Genomic DNA, 17,772 nt, shown 5'->3' on the forward strand with positions numbered 1-17,772 from the left:
TACCCAAAAGGCTACCAGAGATTTTGACTTTTTGCGAGCCCTGAGCCGTCAATCACTCCCTGTCACTGACACTGCGCTCCGCTTAACTTGGAACTGGATGTTTTTTCTCTCTCTCTCTCTCTCTCTCCTCCTCTCTCTCCTCTCTCTCTCTCTCTCTCTCTCTCTCTCTCTCTCTTCTCTCTCTCTCTATGTCAAATTCAAATTCAAAATTGCTTTATTGGCATGACTGTAAAATTACAATATTGCCAAAGCTTTAAGTATATGTCGAGGAACATAATAATAACACTGTAATGTGTTCATAACTTAACAACTTAATAACTGTCTCTCTCTCTCTCACAACCAAACCCTGTTCCGGCGTTGCACAACCTGCATGGCTATTATTATTATTGTGGACAATTAAAAGGTCTTCACAATCTGCTTTTGTAGAAATATAGTATATTTCGTGCTACAGCGCACATTCTGTCAGATACAATTCTGGTCCCTCCGTGTCAACATACTGTACAACACACAAAGCACACGTACGTTTGCAAGATGTCTGTTAAAGATCTCTTGATCTGGAAAGCATCTGCTGTGTACAAATGTCTGGCAGACGTCTGCAAGATGTCAGTTTTACACACATTCTGAATCACAAACATCTAATAGAGGTCTATTTGACATATACATTTCATGAAACATTAAGTCATGAATATTTACTGAAAAGTCATGGAAAAGTCATGGAATTTTACTGGTAAAAATGTGTATGAACCCTGAGATAATGTACTCACCCACTTGTCTTTCAAAATGTTCATGTCTGTCTTTCTTCAGTCAATAAGAAATTGTTTTTTGAGGAAAACATTTCAGGATTTCTCTCCATATAGTGGCCTTCTATTGTGCCCTGAGTTTGAACTTCCAAAATGCAGCTTCAAAGGACTCTAAACGATCCCAGACGAGGAAGAAGGGTCTTACCTAGCGAAACAAAAATGGTCATTTTTTAAACAAACTGACAATTTATATAGTTTTTAACCTCAAGTGCTCATCTTGTCTAGCTCTGTGTGAACTCTGTGTATTCCGGCTCAATACAGTTAGGAGATGTCTAAAAACTACCCTCAATAAAATCTAATTTTCTCATCCAATTTTAAAATCGTCCTACATCGCTGTTTTACCTTTTTTTTGTAAACGTTTGACCTTCTTTGCACGTTCACTCTGTAAACACTGGGTCAGTACTTCTGCAGTAATGTAGGCTGATTTTGAAGTTGAAGGAGAAACTGTCTTGAACCGGAATACACATGTGCATCACAGAGCTAGACAAGATGAACATTTGTGGTCAAAAAGTGTATAAATTGTTAATTTGTTTAGAAAATAACCGATGGTTTCGCTAGATAAGACCCTTCTTCCTCGTCTGGGATCGTTTAGAGTCCTTTGAAGCTGCATTTTGGAAGTTCAAACTCAGGGCACCATAGAAGTCCACTATATGGAGAGAAGTCCTGAAATGTTTTCCTCAAAAAACACCATTTCTTTACGACTGAAGAAAGAAAGACATGAACATCTTGGATGACAAGGCACTGAGTAAATTATCTGTACATTTTTGTTCTGGAAGTGAACTAATCATTTAAGAGATGTGAAACAGCAAATAAAACAGTGCAGGTCTAAAGATCACAAATGTTTTCTGATCTGTTGTTCTTTTGCTCTTCAATGCTGTCTGCAGGTGGCAGCGATCCCAGAAGCCCCAGCGCCACTGTGACGGCGGGTTCGTCTCAGGAATCGGGAAGCGGCGAGAAGGAGACGCTGACGGCGGAGGAGCTGCGCCGGAGGAGACAGGCCTACTTCGACAGGTGAGCCCTGATGGGTTTGAGTGTTAGTGATGGACTGAGATCAATCAGAGCTGAGTAATGATGGTCTGATCTCCTCACAGACAACAGGCTCAGCCTGCGCCTCGAGACGAGAGCTCCGCCGGTAAGAGTCTCTGCTTCTCTGAGCTCATAACAACAGCAGGTCTGAATCTGTCCCGCTCAGCAGATGATGTTGTTTTGCAGGCGCAGAGAAGGACAGCGGGACCAAAGCGGAGCAGTGACGATCCAGCGGTGACAGACGCGCATCTGCAGCGCCGCACGCCCCGAACGCCCCTCCGATCAGACCTCTCTTTGGGAACGACAGGAATCACATCTCCTCTCAGAACTGGCCCGGGACCGTTCGGGTCCCTCTGTGTAATAAAGGGACATTCGTTTAGCTTCGCTTGACCTCTTTGAGCTGAATGAGGTGAAAGGGAAGCGTTTCCCCCGGTACATTCCTCTTCCTCAGACCGCGGGTCGCGGGTGTCGCTCGGACGGTCGCGTGAGCGAGACGGCGCCGCGAGGAGGAAGCTGTTAGCGCTCGTGTTTTCTGGGACCATTGGGGCTTTACTGGGGTTACTGGATCTCTCTGCTCTTTTCCTCCGCGGACCGTAGTCACGAACATCTGCCGGTCACAGGTGACCCTCTCGACTCTCGCGCGCCCTAACTAGACGGCACGGCGTGCGTGAGGGCGGATGCCGACGTGGAGTTCGGTCGTCGCAAGGATTCGGACGTTTGCTCGTTTTAGTCGTTTGTCGGTCGCCCCTCGTTTGTCGGCAGGCGGCAGCTCTTTTGGATCTCGCTTGTGATTTCTCATGATTTTCACGTTCTTTTCTATGATTTCATGCGTTTGGTGGCACAGCAGCGTTTTTGAACTCGTTTCACATTCGGCAATAGTTTTTAAGTGATTGTTTATTCTTGCACTTCTATATGCACATTGTTTCTTAAATAAAAATATTTGTTTTCCCCTGTGTGGATGTTCTTTGTTGCTTTTCTCTGGACATTCCTTCAGCATTTGGCCTTTTAGTATTGAGTTTCATTCATGATGGAAAGAAGTAGTTTAGTGGAGTTTAATGGATCCTCCGTTGTCTTCACATCTAAGTTCGTCTGGAGTTCTGATTATGACTCAGATGCTTCACTTTAGGACAAAGACTGATGACACAACACTTAACGTGAACAAATGACTGCAAAATGATCATTCTGTACATCGTTTACCGTTGTTTAAAACCTTCTTTCTTTTGTGGAATATAAAAGATGGTATGTGAAGAATGTTCAGACGTTTTTGTCCATACAATGAAAGTCAGTGGCTTTAGTGTTCCACGAAGAGAGTCATACAGTTTTGTGACGACATGAGGGTGAGTAAATGATAACATTTTTGGGTGAGTTATCCTATTAGGTTGATGACCTGCAAAATATGTTAAAGCCTGGAGTTTCCTACAATCTTTCTTAAAGGAATAGTTGCTGAAATGCTCACCAGTGGATCCTCTACCGTGAATGGGTGCCGTCAGAATCAGAGTCCCAACAGAATAAGTACAATTACTATTCCTTCAATAAAGTACTCAAGATGTCATCAAAACTGGAAATCAAAACAAGTGAGAATAACCAGCCATCATTGGATCTGTTTTAGAAAGGACTGAAATAGTTTGATTGTTAATAGATAATCTCTAATGCACACTGAACTTTGTCTCTGCAAACAGTCAGAACACAACAGACGGCAGAAGATCTTCCTCAGCAGCTGTGAGTGAGTAGAAGTGTTGGTTTACGTGTGTATTAGTTAACATTTTAGATGTTAGGGCTTGTTTTATTGTTTAGTGTTATGTTTGTTGCTTTTAGTACTTACGGATTTCCTTTGGTAAACAACAGTAACGAGTGATAAACTGTGTGTCTCATATGAACCAACATTTCTCTAAAATGATGCAAATAAACTGCTTTGTATCTTCAGTTTGAGGGATTCTTGACAAGATTACAAAATGGAGTTCAAAGTGCTGTTCACCCTTCTTTATTCGTCTGGTTTTCTGTGCGTTCTTAAAAGTCAAGAGCCCAAAACTCCTGATGTCAGGGATCTGGCCTTCAAAAATATTGACTTTGCCATGAACCTCTACCGCAAGATATCAAGTTATCACGACAAAAACATCTTCTTCTCGCCACTGAGCGTTTCCACGTCCTTCGCCGCGCTCTTACTGGCCGCCAAGGGCTCGACACGCGACGAGATCGTGAAGGGACTGAACCTGACCCCTCTAGACGTGACCGGAGACGCGGCGCTCATCCCTCGGCTCTTTGAGCAGCTGCTGAAGAACGTCTCGCAGGACAAGAAGCTGCACACGGAGCAGGGAACGGCACTCTTCGTAGACCAGCGCTTTAACGTGGAGAGAGTCTTCACAGATCAGATCCAGACGTTCTTCGGCGCCGACGTGAACGATGTGGATTTCGGTAAGACGGATCTCAGCAAGAGCATCATCAACGAGTACGTGAGCAGAAAGACCGGCGGGAAAGTCAAGGAGATGGTGACCGGCGTCGAGCCGCTGACGCAGATGATGCTCCTCAACACCATCTTCTTTCAGGGTGAGTTTCTGTGCTTGTGGAAACACCATTAAACCACTGGGATTTGATGTAAACTCTTTGTTTCGAAGGTGACTGGGATCGTCCGTTCGACCCCAACAGCACAGAAATGAGTCGCTTCTATGTAGACAAGTACAACGTCGTTCAGGTTCCCATGATGGTCAAGGAGGACAGGTTCTCCACGGCCGAAGACGCTGAGCTGCGCGCTCGAGTGCTGCGTCTGCCGTACCGCGGCGGAGCCTCTCTGTTGATCGTCCTGCCCGACGCCGCCGCAGACTACACCCTCATAGACGACGAGATCAGCGCCGAACGCTTCCACGGCTGGATCAAAAACATGAGACGCATGTGAGCCACACACTTCAGACGGATGCACACTGCACGATTCTGCCACCATTCACTGATCCACAATCTGTAGTCTCAGTCGACTGAGATCCTCCAGTGTGATGTGTCTCACAGCTCAGATCATGTTCATATAATCTGACAAGCAACACTCATACAGTACTACTATAAATCATACAGTGTGCATCCGGCTGTACAGCGTAGAGCTGCTTCTTCTTACTTTGTGCACTATTAGTGTGTGTCACCATTTACTCTCCCCTGTGTTCCTCCAAAACCCTGATAAACACCAAACAAAGACCATTTTCAGCACAGCAGCATCATATCAGTGAATGTAATTCATGAGATAAGGTCAATGAATATGTCACTCTATGAGCTGCTGTTACTGGAGAAGACATGTGGGAGAATCAATGCATGCTCATATTTGGTGGAACTCTTTGTTTAACCTCAATTTAAAATATCATGATTTACCTTCATTCATGTTGTCCTGTCTCCCAGTAAAATGGAGGTCCATCTGCCCAAGTTCAAGATGGATCAATCTTACAACTTGCATGAAATACTGCCACAACTGGGCATCAGCAGCGTTTTCCTCCATTCAGCCAATCTGACGGGTTTGAGCAAAGACGCACATCTGAAAGTCTCTCAGGTTACTGCAGCCTCACACTCACTGATTATAACACACTTCATTACAGCAGCTGACATCTGTGTGTGTGTGTGTGTGTGTGTGTGTGTGTACCTAGTATTTATCAGGTTATGAGGACCAAATGTCCCCACAAGGATAGTAATACCAGTACATTTTGACCTTGTGGGGACATTTCTCAGGTCCCCATGAGGAAACAGGCTTATAAATCATGCACAATGAGTTTTTTTGAGTAAGTAAAAGTGTGCACAATCTCCTGTGAGGGCTAGGTTTAGGTGTAGGGTAGGTGTAGGGCCATAGAAAATACGGTTTGTACAGTATGAATACCATTACGCCTATGGAATGTCCCCATAAAACATGTAAACCCAACGTGTGTGTGTGTGTGTGTGTGTGTGTGTGTGTGTGTGTGTGTGTGTGTGTGTGTGTGTGTGTGTGTGTGTGTGTGTGTGTGTACACAGGTGCTGCATAAAGCCGTGATCGAGGTGGATGAGAAAGGCACGACAGCGGCGTCGGCCACATCGGTGGGAATCACGGCTTATTCTCTGCCGGCCACTTTCATCGTAAACAGGCCCTTCTTCTTCTTTCTGTACCATGAAGCCACTTCTAGTCTGTTGTTCATGGGCAGAGTGATCGACCCCACCAAGAACTGAGCTGAGAAGAACCACAAAACACTGATGGCAGACGCTTGAGCCTCTTTAACACACAGAGATGAACAACACAGCAGCACAGAGCCAAACACACACTGATGGAGCGATACTTCAGATATCAACATTACCAAACAAAACACGCACATTGTACCACTGAACATATTCTAAAGAATAAAGTGAGGAAATTGTGCAGTTTGTACTCAATCTACTTTATTTCTGCTGACGGAAAGGCTCACACACCTCTACTAAAGTCAATCAGCAGATCTGTTGTGTTTGAGATGTTCAGTCCCGTCTTACACAAACTCCAAATTCAGAATGCAGAACTTTCTTTAAGACCATCAGAGGACTGAGACACATTTTTTGTGATCTCCCGTTTATGAAGGATAGTACGTGTGGGACGCAGGGTTAGACTGCAGACTAAAGTGGCCCAAATCCTAAATGTGTTTGCTCATAAGACTCAGATCTGTTGATTGTTAAGAGTGTGAACAGTGCAAACCACAGGTACTTTTCTTTTTATCTTTTGAAATCTGGTTTAGGCCTGCTCCATACATGTTCTAAGTCAGATAAAGGTCCAGTGTTATGCAATAAGACCTCAGTCTGAAGTCATATTTTAGTCAGATTTAAAGTCTGTAGTTCAGCTAAAACAGGAATTCAGATTTATCAGAGTGAGATTCGCCCACTTTAATTGCTATATAACGATAAAATGATAAAGCATGCTTTCATGTAGTTCTGTACAGGACTGTTAGTGTAGGTTATTCACATCTCCGTGTGTTTTCATTTTACTGTCTGGTAAAGTGTTACCATGTTATTATTCAGGTGTAATGGTCCTGCAGCAGCAGACAGACAGACAGACAGACAGACAGAGGGCGCTGAGTCCATCTGATACTTTTCTCATCGCTCTTCAGGATGGGCCAATCACAGTCGATTAGAATTACTGGATGAAACATATTTAATCGTTTTGTTAAAAGTGCAGAAACAAGTCTCCGTTTATATTTAGGTAGAAATGGTATGTAATAGATTTAAAATATTCATGCAAATGTCTTCAGTCAGGAAACCTTCTGAAATTTGACCGCAACTCGATGAGGATTAAACTTCAGCTGCAGGGTAAAATTATCGCTGTTACTTTTCTCATCGACCTGATCGGTTACAAAACAAGGATTAGTTAGATTTAAACGAATAAACTTGGATACACTGTATGCGCCCCGTATAGCAAACATTACACTTTTACATTTATCTCTTACCATTTATTTTGTTTAGTTTGTTATTTCATTTATTTTGTTTTACACTGAAATAATACTATACATTTGGAAAACATCAGAAATATACGTGCCTCCACGTGCAACGTACAGTCTCTCTGATTGGTGGTTTCTCTCTGACGTCATGTCCATCATGGCCGCGTCCTCGTGTTGTGCGTGCGCGTGAGAGGCTGCTGTTTAGGGAAACACTGATAACAGTATGTAAGATTTACCTTTATTTACGCAGATAATGATGTAAAATACTCGTGTTTATGTAAGTCGCCTTTTATCCGAGTGGGGTTTTGTTTAATGTAAAAGTTTGTGGCTCTGATTATGACTAATGCGTTGTACATTGTTGTAGAAGTTGTGTGTCTGACAGCATTCAAAGCTTAACGCCATCAATAAACACAATGATGTTAGCTTGTTTTTGAATATTGTAGTGGTAATGATGTCTTATTTTTGTTAATATCTGTTTGTCAACATACAAATGTATATAAATATGGTATTATCATCAGTGTCCCATGTTAACACCTCCTGTCTGTCTGTGTCTCTTCAGGAGAAAATGAAGCTTAAGAAGAAAATGATGGTTAAAAAGAAAACGATGGTGAAGAAGTCTCGGAGGATGTCCAAGAGCGGGGTGGTGGTGAAGGGCGAGTGGAAGGCGGTGAATCTGGATCCCAGTATGTTCGCCGATGATGGACCGGACGGGCTGGACGGACTGGTGTGTTTCGAGGAACTGACCGATTATGTTCTCGTGAAGCCGGACAAGGCCATGACCGCTCAGGACGACACACAGACGACCAGCAAAAACAAAAAGAAGAGAAAAGCTAGTGCGTCTGAAGAGGAAGATGTTGAAGACAAAACTGATAAAAAGAAGAAAAAGAAGCAGAAGAAAAACAAACAGGATGAGGAACCTCAGGACGAGTCTGTTCTAGAAGATGAGCGGGATTCAGAGGATGAGATCTCACAGGACCAGAGTGATGATGAAACTCCAGAAACACAACCCATAATGCCCCAGAAGAAGAAGAAGAAGCAGCGGAGGAAGAAGAAGAAGAAGAAAGCGCTTCCAGATGAGACGAAACCTCCGTCTGAGTCTGGTGTCGCTCAACCTCAGAAGAAGACCAAGAGCTGGAGCAGGCCGGCTGCGGTGGATTCGGAGGCTCAGAGCGCAGACGTGTCGGCCTGGAAGGACCTGTTCGTACCTGCGCCTGTTCTAAAAGCTCTGGGTGTACTTGGGTATTCGGCACCGACTCCGATCCAGGCCCTCACGCTCCCACCGGCCATCAGAGACCGACTGGACGTCCTGGGAGCGGCAGAGACGGGTCAGACACCGCTCACCTCACACTGTTGTTCACACTGTTACTTGATTTTGATTGATAGCTCTATTAGTGCATTAATGCTGACACATCAGAAATGAACTAAAATATGCAAACCTTTAAACCAAAAAGTTTTAAAAACATATTAATGTCCTTTTAGATTCTGGTTCTTAACTCTTGTTCAAATGCTTTGGTATCTTCATTTTAATGCAGTTTATGATTCAGTTCCAGTGGTATAGGGATTTCAATGTGACTCCATGAGTAAAATAAAAATTACATTTATGAATAAGTAACATTTTTATTAGTCAAAAACCAAATGTGAGTCACTTTGCATACAGCTGATGCTTTTCTCATCTCAGGATGAATGTCTGACAAACAAGTAATGTTAAAACTAGAAATTTATCTTGTTTCTCTTTGTCAAAGCAAATGCATAGAACAAACCTAAGTGTGAAAATAGCCATTTTAACCTTCTCTACAAAATAACTCCGCAAATATTCATTCGTGGCATTTAATTCAGTGTTTGTGTTGATTTGATTTGACACACAATGGCTGTGCAATGTAGGATATAAATTGTTTAGTGTTTAAGTATTTTTTTTCCGATTGATTATATTACAAATTTTTTGTTTCTGGTTAGGGATGCACCGATCCGTATCGGCCGATAATGCTTGCGCGTTTTGTCAGTAAAGCCGGTTCTGTAATCAGCGGTAAATGCCATCAGGTGCGTGATTTCACGTTGAGCCGTATATACTACACAGCCGTTGTTTACCGTCGAGCTGCGCAAATCCATGTTCATTATCAGTGTGAATGTGCGCAGCTCCTCAGTGAACAACGGCTGTGTAGTATATACGGCTCAACGTGAAATCACGCACCTGATGGCATTTACCGCTGATTACAGAACCGGCTTTACTGACAAAACGCGCAAGCATGATCGGCCGATACGGATCGGTGCATCCCTATTTCTGGTTATTTAGTAGTATGTTTTAATAGTAAAATCCATAGCAGTAATTATGCATTTGTTACTATTGTTAAATGTTGTGATATCTCATAGCCTTATTACATTGACTGTATATCAACCATCAATCACCCTGCTGACTAAGATATCAGGCATCAAATACTCAGCACTGCTAGTTCTGATCACACACACACACACACACACACACACACACACACACACACACACACACACACACACACAGATATATCAGAGTGTAGATAATCTGTGTCATTCAGTGATTCTCAGTTTGTGTCTGTATTCACTGCAGGCAGCGGGAAGACCCTGTGTTTCGGTATTCCGATGATCCACACCATTCTGGAATGGAGGAAAGCATCAGATGGCAATCAGTCGACCGGCGGAGCTGATGACGCAGAAGAGCGTGTGGAGAGCCTGCACCTGACGACAGACAGCGGTCCAGCGCAGGAGGAGAGCGGATCTGCTGAACTGGAGGAAGATCTGCAGCCGCAGGAGGAAGAGGAGGAGGGTGAAGATGAGTGCAGCGCCGATGGAACAAAAGACTGCGAGACCGACGGCGTTACAGAACGTCAAACACAGAAGCAGCCGCTGCTCGGCCTGATCCTCACTCCCACCAGAGAGCTGGCGGTTCAGGTCAAACACCACATCGACGCTGTGGCCCGCTTCACCGGTCAGTGTGTGCTGACAAACACTTACAGCTCATGCTCATGTCTAGATATCAATATAATGCTGATACTTCATCTGCATCTCATTCTCTATTCTAGATCCCCCTAAATAGGACATTTCTACAGCTGACTGATTTTAAATTCTACTTTTGGTCTGAAATCAGTCTGTTGACATTGCCTGAGCAGTTAAAGTAAATACTCTAGAAACCACCCATTTAGTTACTCTTATAATACTTTATTTATTTATTCATTGCATGCAACAAAAACAACACAAGTGTTTAATTACACTTTTTTTTTTAATGTCCCCGCTAATGTGCATTAACCGTGTTCCTGTCGATAGTAACATGGTCATCGTCTGTTGTTAGTAATATGATGGCAACCGATGCGGTCTGATAATGAGCTGACGATGGTGTGGATTGTGCAGCAGTTGACGTGTTGATATCTGATGGAGCAGGTATTAAGACGGAGATCGTGGTCGGTGGGATGGCGCCACAGAAACAGCATCGTGTGCTGATGCGGCGGCCCGAGATCGTCATCGCCACACCGGGACGCCTTTGGGAGATGATCCGAGAGAAACACCCGCACCTGCAGAACCTGCGACAGCTGCGGTACGTCTCGTCCTCTCGGTCGCATTGTGCCGGCGCGTTCACGCTCAACCGCTCCGCTTTACGTCCGCAGGTGTCTGGTCATCGACGAGGCGGACCGCATGGTGGAGAAGGGCCACTTCGCTGAGCTGGAGAACCTGCTGGAGATGCTCAACACGTCCCAGTTCAACCCCAAGAGACAGACGTTCGTGTTCTCGGCCACGCTGACCATGGTGCACAGTCTTCCGGCGCGCCTGCAGCAGAAGAAGCGCAAGAAGCCGGAGCAGCGCAGCAAACTGCAGCTCCTGATGGAGAAGGTGGGCGTTAAAGACAAACCCAAAATCGTGGACCTGACGCGCAAGGAGGCCACGGTGGAGACGCTGACGGAGACCCGGATCATCTGCACCAAGGAGGAGAAGGACCTGTTCCTGTACTACTTCCTGCTGCAGTATCCCGGCCGCACCATGGTGTTCGCCAACAGCATCGACTGCATCAAGAGGCTGAACGCGCTGCTGCTGATCCTGGACTGCGCTCCTCTGCCGCTCCACGCCAACATGCACCAGAAACAGCGGCTGAAGAACCTGGAGCGCTTCGCCGAGAAGGACAGGTGAGACCCGACTCCAGCTTTAAATAATGAAACCGTAACTTTGAGGGATGTGTTTTGGTGTTCGCGTGTGGACTGACTCCTGCCGTCTCTCAGCTGTGTGCTCCTCACCACGGACGTCGCCGCTCGAGGACTGGACATCCCCAACGTTCAGCACGTCATTCACTATCAGGTGCGGAGAGTCGACGTCGGGCCGCTCTGATTTCAGGGAGCGTCTCCTGTGTTTCTTTACAACTGTGTGTTTCCCCTGCGTTCAGGTTCCTCGCACGTCCGAGACCTACGTCCACCGCAGCGGCAGAACCGCCCGCGCCACCAGAGAGGGTCTCAGTCTGCTGCTGATCGGACCTGACGACCTGATGAACTACAAGAAGATCTGCAGGACCCTGGAGAAGAACGAAGACCTGCCTCTGTTTCCTGTGCAGAACGAGTGCATGAACGCCATTAAAGTATGTTAAACAATAATGATAGAAGTTTTATTAATCGCTCTAAGAGAACAGAGAGTCCACATCGCTGCTGTAAGTCAGAACATAAAGGACAGATATCACTGGAATGAGTGTTATTTTGTCCATCTGAGGAACAGTAAAAACACTGACAGCCAATCACAATCCACTCCGCTTTAAAGAGCTCCACACTGCAAAAAATGGTTTTCTTACTTAGATTTTTTTGTCTTTGTTTCCAGCCAAAATATCTAAAAATTCCTAAATCAAGAATAATTTTCTAGACTCTAAATTAAGTGCTTCTTTGCTTGAAATAAAATAAATAATCTTGTCTTCTGTTTGAAATAAGATATTTTTCTTACCCCATTGGCAGATTATTTTGCTTGTTCTAAACAAAAACTCACTTCATTTGGACTTCTGAAAACAAGAAAATAATTTTTACTTGACTAAAAAATCCTTCTTGATTTAAGGGTTAGGGTTAGACAAAAATCTAAGTAAGAAAAGTTGGAAGTTACATCTGTATTTGAGTAATCACTGGGATCAGATGAAGGATATTCCAGAATCACACACAAGCTGTTCATATCAAATGAAGATTCACCTCACACCAGAGGACAGTATCTCTGGTTTTATTAAATTGTGCTGCTTAGGTTCTCTTAAGAAATTATATTACACCACAAACAAGAGTTCATCCAAAGCAAAACCTGATATATGTTTTAAATTGTTCTTTAATACTATTTTGGAACAATTTATCTTATCTTGTTCCTTGCCATGAAAATAGCAGAGGCTGGCATAGTATTAAAACACCAGCCAAGATATCATTTAATCATTTTCATTGTTAAATCACACATACATGAGGCCAACCTGTGGAGACGTTTGTGTTCAGGATGTTTCTGGAGCCGTTGGACATTTCTGGAGTAGAGAGATTAGAGATGGTTAAACATATATAAAGAGCTTTCCTTTAAGCTGTTCCTTCAAACATACAACTCAAAAGACACTCTTAATTTCTGCTTCATGTGCCCTCAGCGTCTTGTCAGAGAGCTGTCCAAATGGCAGTAACTATAATGATAACCTTCACCATCTATCCTGCAGTCCGACTCTTCACAGCTTGTTTCTCCTCGACAGGAGCGAGTGACTCTGGCCAGGAAGATCGAGAAGATGGAGTATTTCCACAGCCGAGAGAAGCAGCACAACTCGTGGGTCCGACAGGCGTCTGAGGCCATGGAGATCGACGTGGATGAGGACCTGCTGATGGGTACCAGCTCTGCTGCTCATAGCGCCACGGAGCGCCGTTTACGGTCTGATCTTTTCGTTTACGGTGTGATCTTTTCTCTGACGTCCTGTTTGTGTGTGTTTCAGGAGGCGGTAAGGACGAGGAGGAGGACAGAGAGCAGCAGAGGTTAGTCAAGATCATGAAGAAGCAGCTCAAGCAGCTGATCGTCCAGCCGGTGTTCAGACACCAGATGAAGACCAAATACCCCACACAGATGGGGAAACTACAGCTGCCTCGTCTGCCCATCGCCACAGCAGACACCGCGCTGGCCTGCATCAGCCGAGAGAGACTCCAGCGCTAACGGGAGCTCGGTTACACACGGGATCTGCTGCTGGTTCGTTTTATTAAAGAGGAAATGCATTGTGATAATGCATCGAGAGGTTTTCCCAAAGCTGAAATCACAGCAGCAGTTCATGATTCTGGACTCTTCCTCACCAAACACACCTGACTAAACTCATCAGACTCTGAAATAGATCGAAAACACGGCCTAACCCTGCTGTCAGTGTGCTGCGCTGCTTTATAGCACACGTTTAATTATATCTCTGTGGATATAATGTCAGATGTATGTTTCTACAGTGGGTTCTATTATCAGCACATGTGGACTGATCCTGATGCATTCATCTGTAAATGATGTTGAAAATGTAGTGCAACCCAAACCTGATTGTTTATAATGAACTAGAGAACTTTACTCGCATAGATTAAAAATACTTTAATTGGCTATCAATCCCTTGAGGGAAATTTCTGCATTTATTTCCCTTAATGTTTCTACATTTTTAATGACTTGTTTTCTTAAATCGGTCCATTTTTCTACTAGAGCCCATCCGTTTCAGCCAAAGCATTTACTTTCTCTCATGTGACTGATTTTCTTCAGTGGATGGTTAAAGACTTGAGTTGATTTGTCAACTGAAATGTCACACTGTCCAAAATAAATCATAATTGAAATGATGACACACAATGACTGATAAACCTGTTATTTTTCATGTTGAAGAATAAAAACATTTGAACAGGAGTGTTTGATAAACTGTTTAATGCATGTTTTGAGTTTGGTGTCTCTAATAATGTCTTCTTAGTCCAGAGTGATATCCAGCACGCTTCATCCACACTAGAGGAGAACATTGAGCTGAATGTGTGTGTGACGCAGTGAACAGGAATACTCTGTCTCTGAACTCAAGCACACTCAGACCGGAGGACGTCCGTGTCGTTGGTGATCTACGGAGGTGTCTTGAATGCGCTTCTGCTGCTGCTCTTGCTGAGGCTCTTCTTCTGGGTTTTGCTGGCGGTGTTTTTCTTCGGTGTGGTTCTCTTCACAGTCCCTGAGCTGCTGTCGATGAGTCTCATGGCTCTCCTCTCCATGTCTGCTTTCTCCACCATGAACTCCTTTGAAAGCATGTGAAGAAAGAGAAACAGGTTCTTGACTGAGTCTGTGATGGTGTGCTGTAGGACAGCTCTAGTCAATCACCTTGATCATGTCCATCATGGTGGACGTGTCCATGGCGTCTCGAGCTCCATAGTGACTCAGGTAGCACTGCTCCGCCAGGTTCTTCACCGCTATCGAGATGGTCCCCATCTCCTCCACCTAAAACACAAATCACAGACACACCGCAGAGGATGATCTTGGAGGAACTGAGGGGGAGCACATTTTCATTTTTGGCTGAACTATTCCTCAAACTCAACTTTGCTAAAGGTTTTCCTTCTAGTCAAATCTGTTGGGCTTGTCTGTGTTTATTCAGGCTGATCTAGTGTTCAGTGCTGCTGGAAATTCTTCTCTATGTCTAATGTAGTGTACAGGACGGATGGTTTTCGGCAGACCTGGTCTCTGGAGTGGCCCAGGTGCGTGTGAAGCGTCATCTCCAGCTGTTTGTTCTTCTCTTTCAGTTGATCCAGCTGTGTCTGTCGCTCTGACAGCTCCTGGTTAGTCATCTGCTCCACAACACAAACACAAACACATCTGTAATATTTCAGTCTGAATCTGTTTAATCTAATCTACACGAGTGTCTCTGTCTTGCTAAAGCCGGACGATCAGATTTCCATTGATCACGCACCAGTTTAAACGTGTTGTGTTCCTGTCTGAGGGACTCCAGGTGGTTCTGGCTGGACTTCATCTCCTCCGTCAGGCTGGACAACCGCTGCAGAAGATCCTGTCGGCTGACGCTCAGCGTCTCGTAGCGTCTGATGATCGGCGTCACCGGGTCTGTGCCGTATCCCACGTACTCTACACCACACACACCAGACTGAGACTCCAGAGAAACACACCCTGAAGAGAAGCATTGTTCTACTGATTCAGATTCAGACGTTCTTACTGTCTGGAAGTAGATCAAGAGTCTTCAACAGAAACTCCTCAAATATCTTGTATTTGTTGACTCGCTCTTGTAAATACAGGCGCCTGTTGAACAGAGAGAACAGATCATGAGTGATGCACATCTCAACTATAACACTTTAGGATGGGATTAACTTTGATTTGTTCTTCTCTTGTCAGTAAATGGGTGTAAACCGCTGAAATCTCTCCTGTATTTGACTAGTTACCTGGCTTCTAAGTCCTGGAGTTGTGTGGATAGTTCAGCTTTCTCCTTTTCTTTCACTTCATTCTGCTGTCTCTCCATCTGGAACTTCTTCAAGGCGCGCCGCCGTTTCACCTCGTTCTCCTCCACAAACTTCTCAAATCTTGCTGCCCTGTGTTTCGTCTGTGAAGAGCACTGAAGTATTTCAGACATGTTCTCATACCCACATGATTTCACTTTTTTGATGGGATTGCTTCTGTCTGCTGAACACCTTTGTCTTAAAATATACACAGGGCTGGTACAAAATAATGTGAACAGTAATAGAGGTTGATATTTCTGTAGGCTGCAGTGAAAAACAAACATTGCAATGATGTTTTATTCATTCTCTAGTTGTTTGCATTCTCTAGTTAGTATCTCAGAGTAGTATGTTAACTACACTTAGAAATAAATCATCATAAAATGCATTAAACATGACTTTAACCTGGGTTTAAACTGGTCTAAATGCAGTGGGTTTGTGAGTTGATAAAAAGCTAGCATTTTGTTAAATCGTAAAAATGTCAAATAAAAACAACTGAAAAACACTAAAAATACTAAACATAAGTCATGGATAGCTAAACATCACCAGTGTTTAGTAACTTTATTATTTATAATAACTATTTTACACATGATCTAATCACCTAACATGTGCTTTCCCCCAAGTTCAGAAGCATGGTTTACACGATTTGAATATAGGAACAAATATAGTGACATGGTATGACGGTAGGATTTTTAGAAAGGACATTTTAAAAGAGAAAAAAAAAGAACTAGGGTGAATCAATAAATTCTGAATGATATATTGCCATTGTGTAAATAATAACCCGAACCTCAAAATTCACCTTGAAGGGCCTGTTTTCCCAAAAACTGACTAAGAACTTCACAAAGCCGTCATCTGTGAAAGAGCTGCAACTGCTAAACCATTGATCACTAAAATGGGAAAAATATGGATCTTGATCATGAAACCGATCTGTTCTGGAGAAATCACCAGACTGAATATTATAAACCACTGTGGACGGGTTTAGAGAGAAGCATCTGAAACACCTGCTGATGTTCTGACAGACGACATTCAACTGGAGACTCTTCAGAAACGGCATGAGTTTTATTTCACATTATTTTGTCCAAACGCTGTACTTGAGGCTCATCTTCACTCATCAGTGCTTCAGTGCTTCTCACATCCGTCCTGGAGACTCCAGCGCTGCACACGATGGACATCTTCCTCATCTAACACTCAATAGTTGACTGACTCACAGATGATTGTGAACTGAGAGTCAGATGTCCATCGTGTGCGGCGCTGGAGTCTCCAGGACGGATGTGAGAAGAGAAGCAGTGCTCCAGCTGAGGGTCTGGGGTTGGTGTCAGATGTTTGTGGTGTGATCTTCACCTCTGTCTGTCTCTGCTGGAGTTGGGTTCGTCTCTGCTGCAGGATCTTCATGTGGCCCTGAACCTCCTGCCGTTTGTCCATCATCTGCGCGTTCAGCTCCTCCACCTCGCCGCGCTTCTTCAGGACTAATGTGGTCTGGAGCGTGTTGACGCCGGTCTCTAGGATCCCGCTGGAGGACTGGAGCACATTTCAACACAGCGTTACCATCAGCAGCACGAACACACCTGAGACACACCTGAGACACACCTGAGAGCATCTAGAGTCCTGCATGATCGCTGTCTCACCTCAGAGATCACAGGGATGTGCTTGATGTGCTCCTCGATCTGCTCTCTGACAAAAACAGCAAAGGAGATATCAGTGACAGTAAATCAGCTTTGAAGCAGTGATGAACACCTGTAAGTTACCTGTGCTCCTCTAACTGCGTTACAAACACGTTTTTCTTTCTGTTTTCTACTTTCAGCTTTAGATGAGCGTCTGTTCTGACAGCAGCTGAAGAGGCGGACTCCATGAGTGTCTAGAATCAGAGATAAGCGCAGACTCGCGGAGAACAACAGACACGAGAGGATTCTATCGTTCCGCTCAACTCGCTTTTCCTGTTGCTCGGAAACCGCAGGAAACACAACTCAAGTAGGAAGGCGAGAGGACGCTTGCTGTTGTCATAGTAACTGAGCGGAAGTGATCGTGCTCCTGAGGTGTCGTTTCCTGTCGCGTCCACAGAACGGCGCTGCAGAGTCTTCATGAATAGAATCAAAGTCACTGATTCGAAACAAAAGGAACTGTATATCA

At 44.3% G+C, this 17,772-nt stretch overlaps 4 protein-coding genes across 6 annotated transcripts in view; 3 read left to right on the forward strand and 1 right to left on the reverse strand.

Moving 5' to 3' along the window:
- Nucleotides 1-2,779, forward strand: part of atxn3 (ataxin 3) — a 5,233-nt gene extending 2,454 nt beyond the window's left edge. Inside the window, exons 8-11 of the mRNA XM_073826626.1 lie at nt 1,201-1,210; nt 1,632-1,811; nt 1,892-1,932; nt 2,013-2,779. Coding sequence (XP_073682727.1) covers nt 1,201-1,210; nt 1,632-1,811; nt 1,892-1,932; nt 2,013-2,050 — 269 coding nt within the window. The 3' untranslated portion in view covers nt 2,051-2,779. The remainder of the gene's footprint in view (nt 1-1,200; nt 1,211-1,631; nt 1,812-1,891; nt 1,933-2,012) is intronic.
- A 694-nt stretch (nt 2,780-3,473) lies between these two features.
- serpina10b (serpin peptidase inhibitor, clade A (alpha-1 antiproteinase, antitrypsin), member 10b) lies at nt 3,474-6,189 on the forward strand. 3 transcript variants are annotated; one of them, XM_073827358.1, is made up of 5 exons: nt 3,474-3,545; nt 3,751-4,370; nt 4,439-4,712; nt 5,202-5,349; nt 5,802-6,189. In XM_073827358.1, exons 2-5 carry the CDS (start codon nt 3,779-3,781, stop codon nt 5,991-5,993), a joined length of 1,206 nt encoding a protein of 401 aa, XP_073683459.1. In that variant the 5' UTR covers nt 3,474-3,545; nt 3,751-3,778; the 3' UTR covers nt 5,994-6,189. The 3 variants fall into 3 exon arrangements, with proteins under 3 accessions (XP_073683459.1, XP_073683458.1, XP_073683460.1); XM_073827357.1 differs by having other exon boundaries at nt 3,487-3,549; XM_073827359.1 differs by lacking the exon at nt 3,474-3,545 and having other exon boundaries at nt 3,556-4,370.
- Nucleotides 6,190-7,364: 1,175 nt separating this feature from the next.
- On the forward strand, nt 7,365-14,026 carry ddx24 (DEAD (Asp-Glu-Ala-Asp) box helicase 24). Its single transcript, XM_073827327.1, has 9 exons — nt 7,365-7,443; nt 7,782-8,547; nt 9,804-10,181; nt 10,631-10,784; nt 10,855-11,367; nt 11,461-11,536; nt 11,622-11,810; nt 12,924-13,053; nt 13,158-14,026. The coding sequence occupies exons 2-9, from the start codon at nt 7,788-7,790 to the stop codon at nt 13,370-13,372; spliced, it is 2,415 nt and encodes an 804-aa protein (XP_073683428.1). The 5' UTR covers nt 7,365-7,443; nt 7,782-7,787; the 3' UTR covers nt 13,373-14,026.
- A 98-nt stretch (nt 14,027-14,124) lies between these two features.
- On the reverse strand, nt 14,125-17,564 carry ccdc197 (coiled-coil domain containing 197). Its single transcript, XM_073827328.1, has 9 exons — nt 17,391-17,564; nt 17,271-17,316; nt 16,987-17,163; nt 15,595-15,752; nt 15,372-15,454; nt 15,114-15,283; nt 14,881-14,991; nt 14,531-14,647; nt 14,125-14,448 (listed from the first exon to the last, which is right to left on the reverse strand). The coding sequence occupies exons 1-9, from the start codon at nt 17,492-17,494 to the stop codon at nt 14,281-14,283; spliced, it is 1,134 nt and encodes a 377-aa protein (XP_073683429.1). The 5' UTR covers nt 17,495-17,564; the 3' UTR covers nt 14,125-14,280.
- Nucleotides 17,565-17,772: the final 208 nt, after the last annotated feature.

Source organism: Garra rufa, chromosome 21, assembly GCF_049309525.1.
Source record: "Garra rufa chromosome 21, GarRuf1.0, whole genome shotgun sequence".
In the NCBI taxonomy this organism is placed as follows: domain Eukaryota; kingdom Metazoa; phylum Chordata; class Actinopteri; order Cypriniformes; family Cyprinidae; genus Garra; species Garra rufa.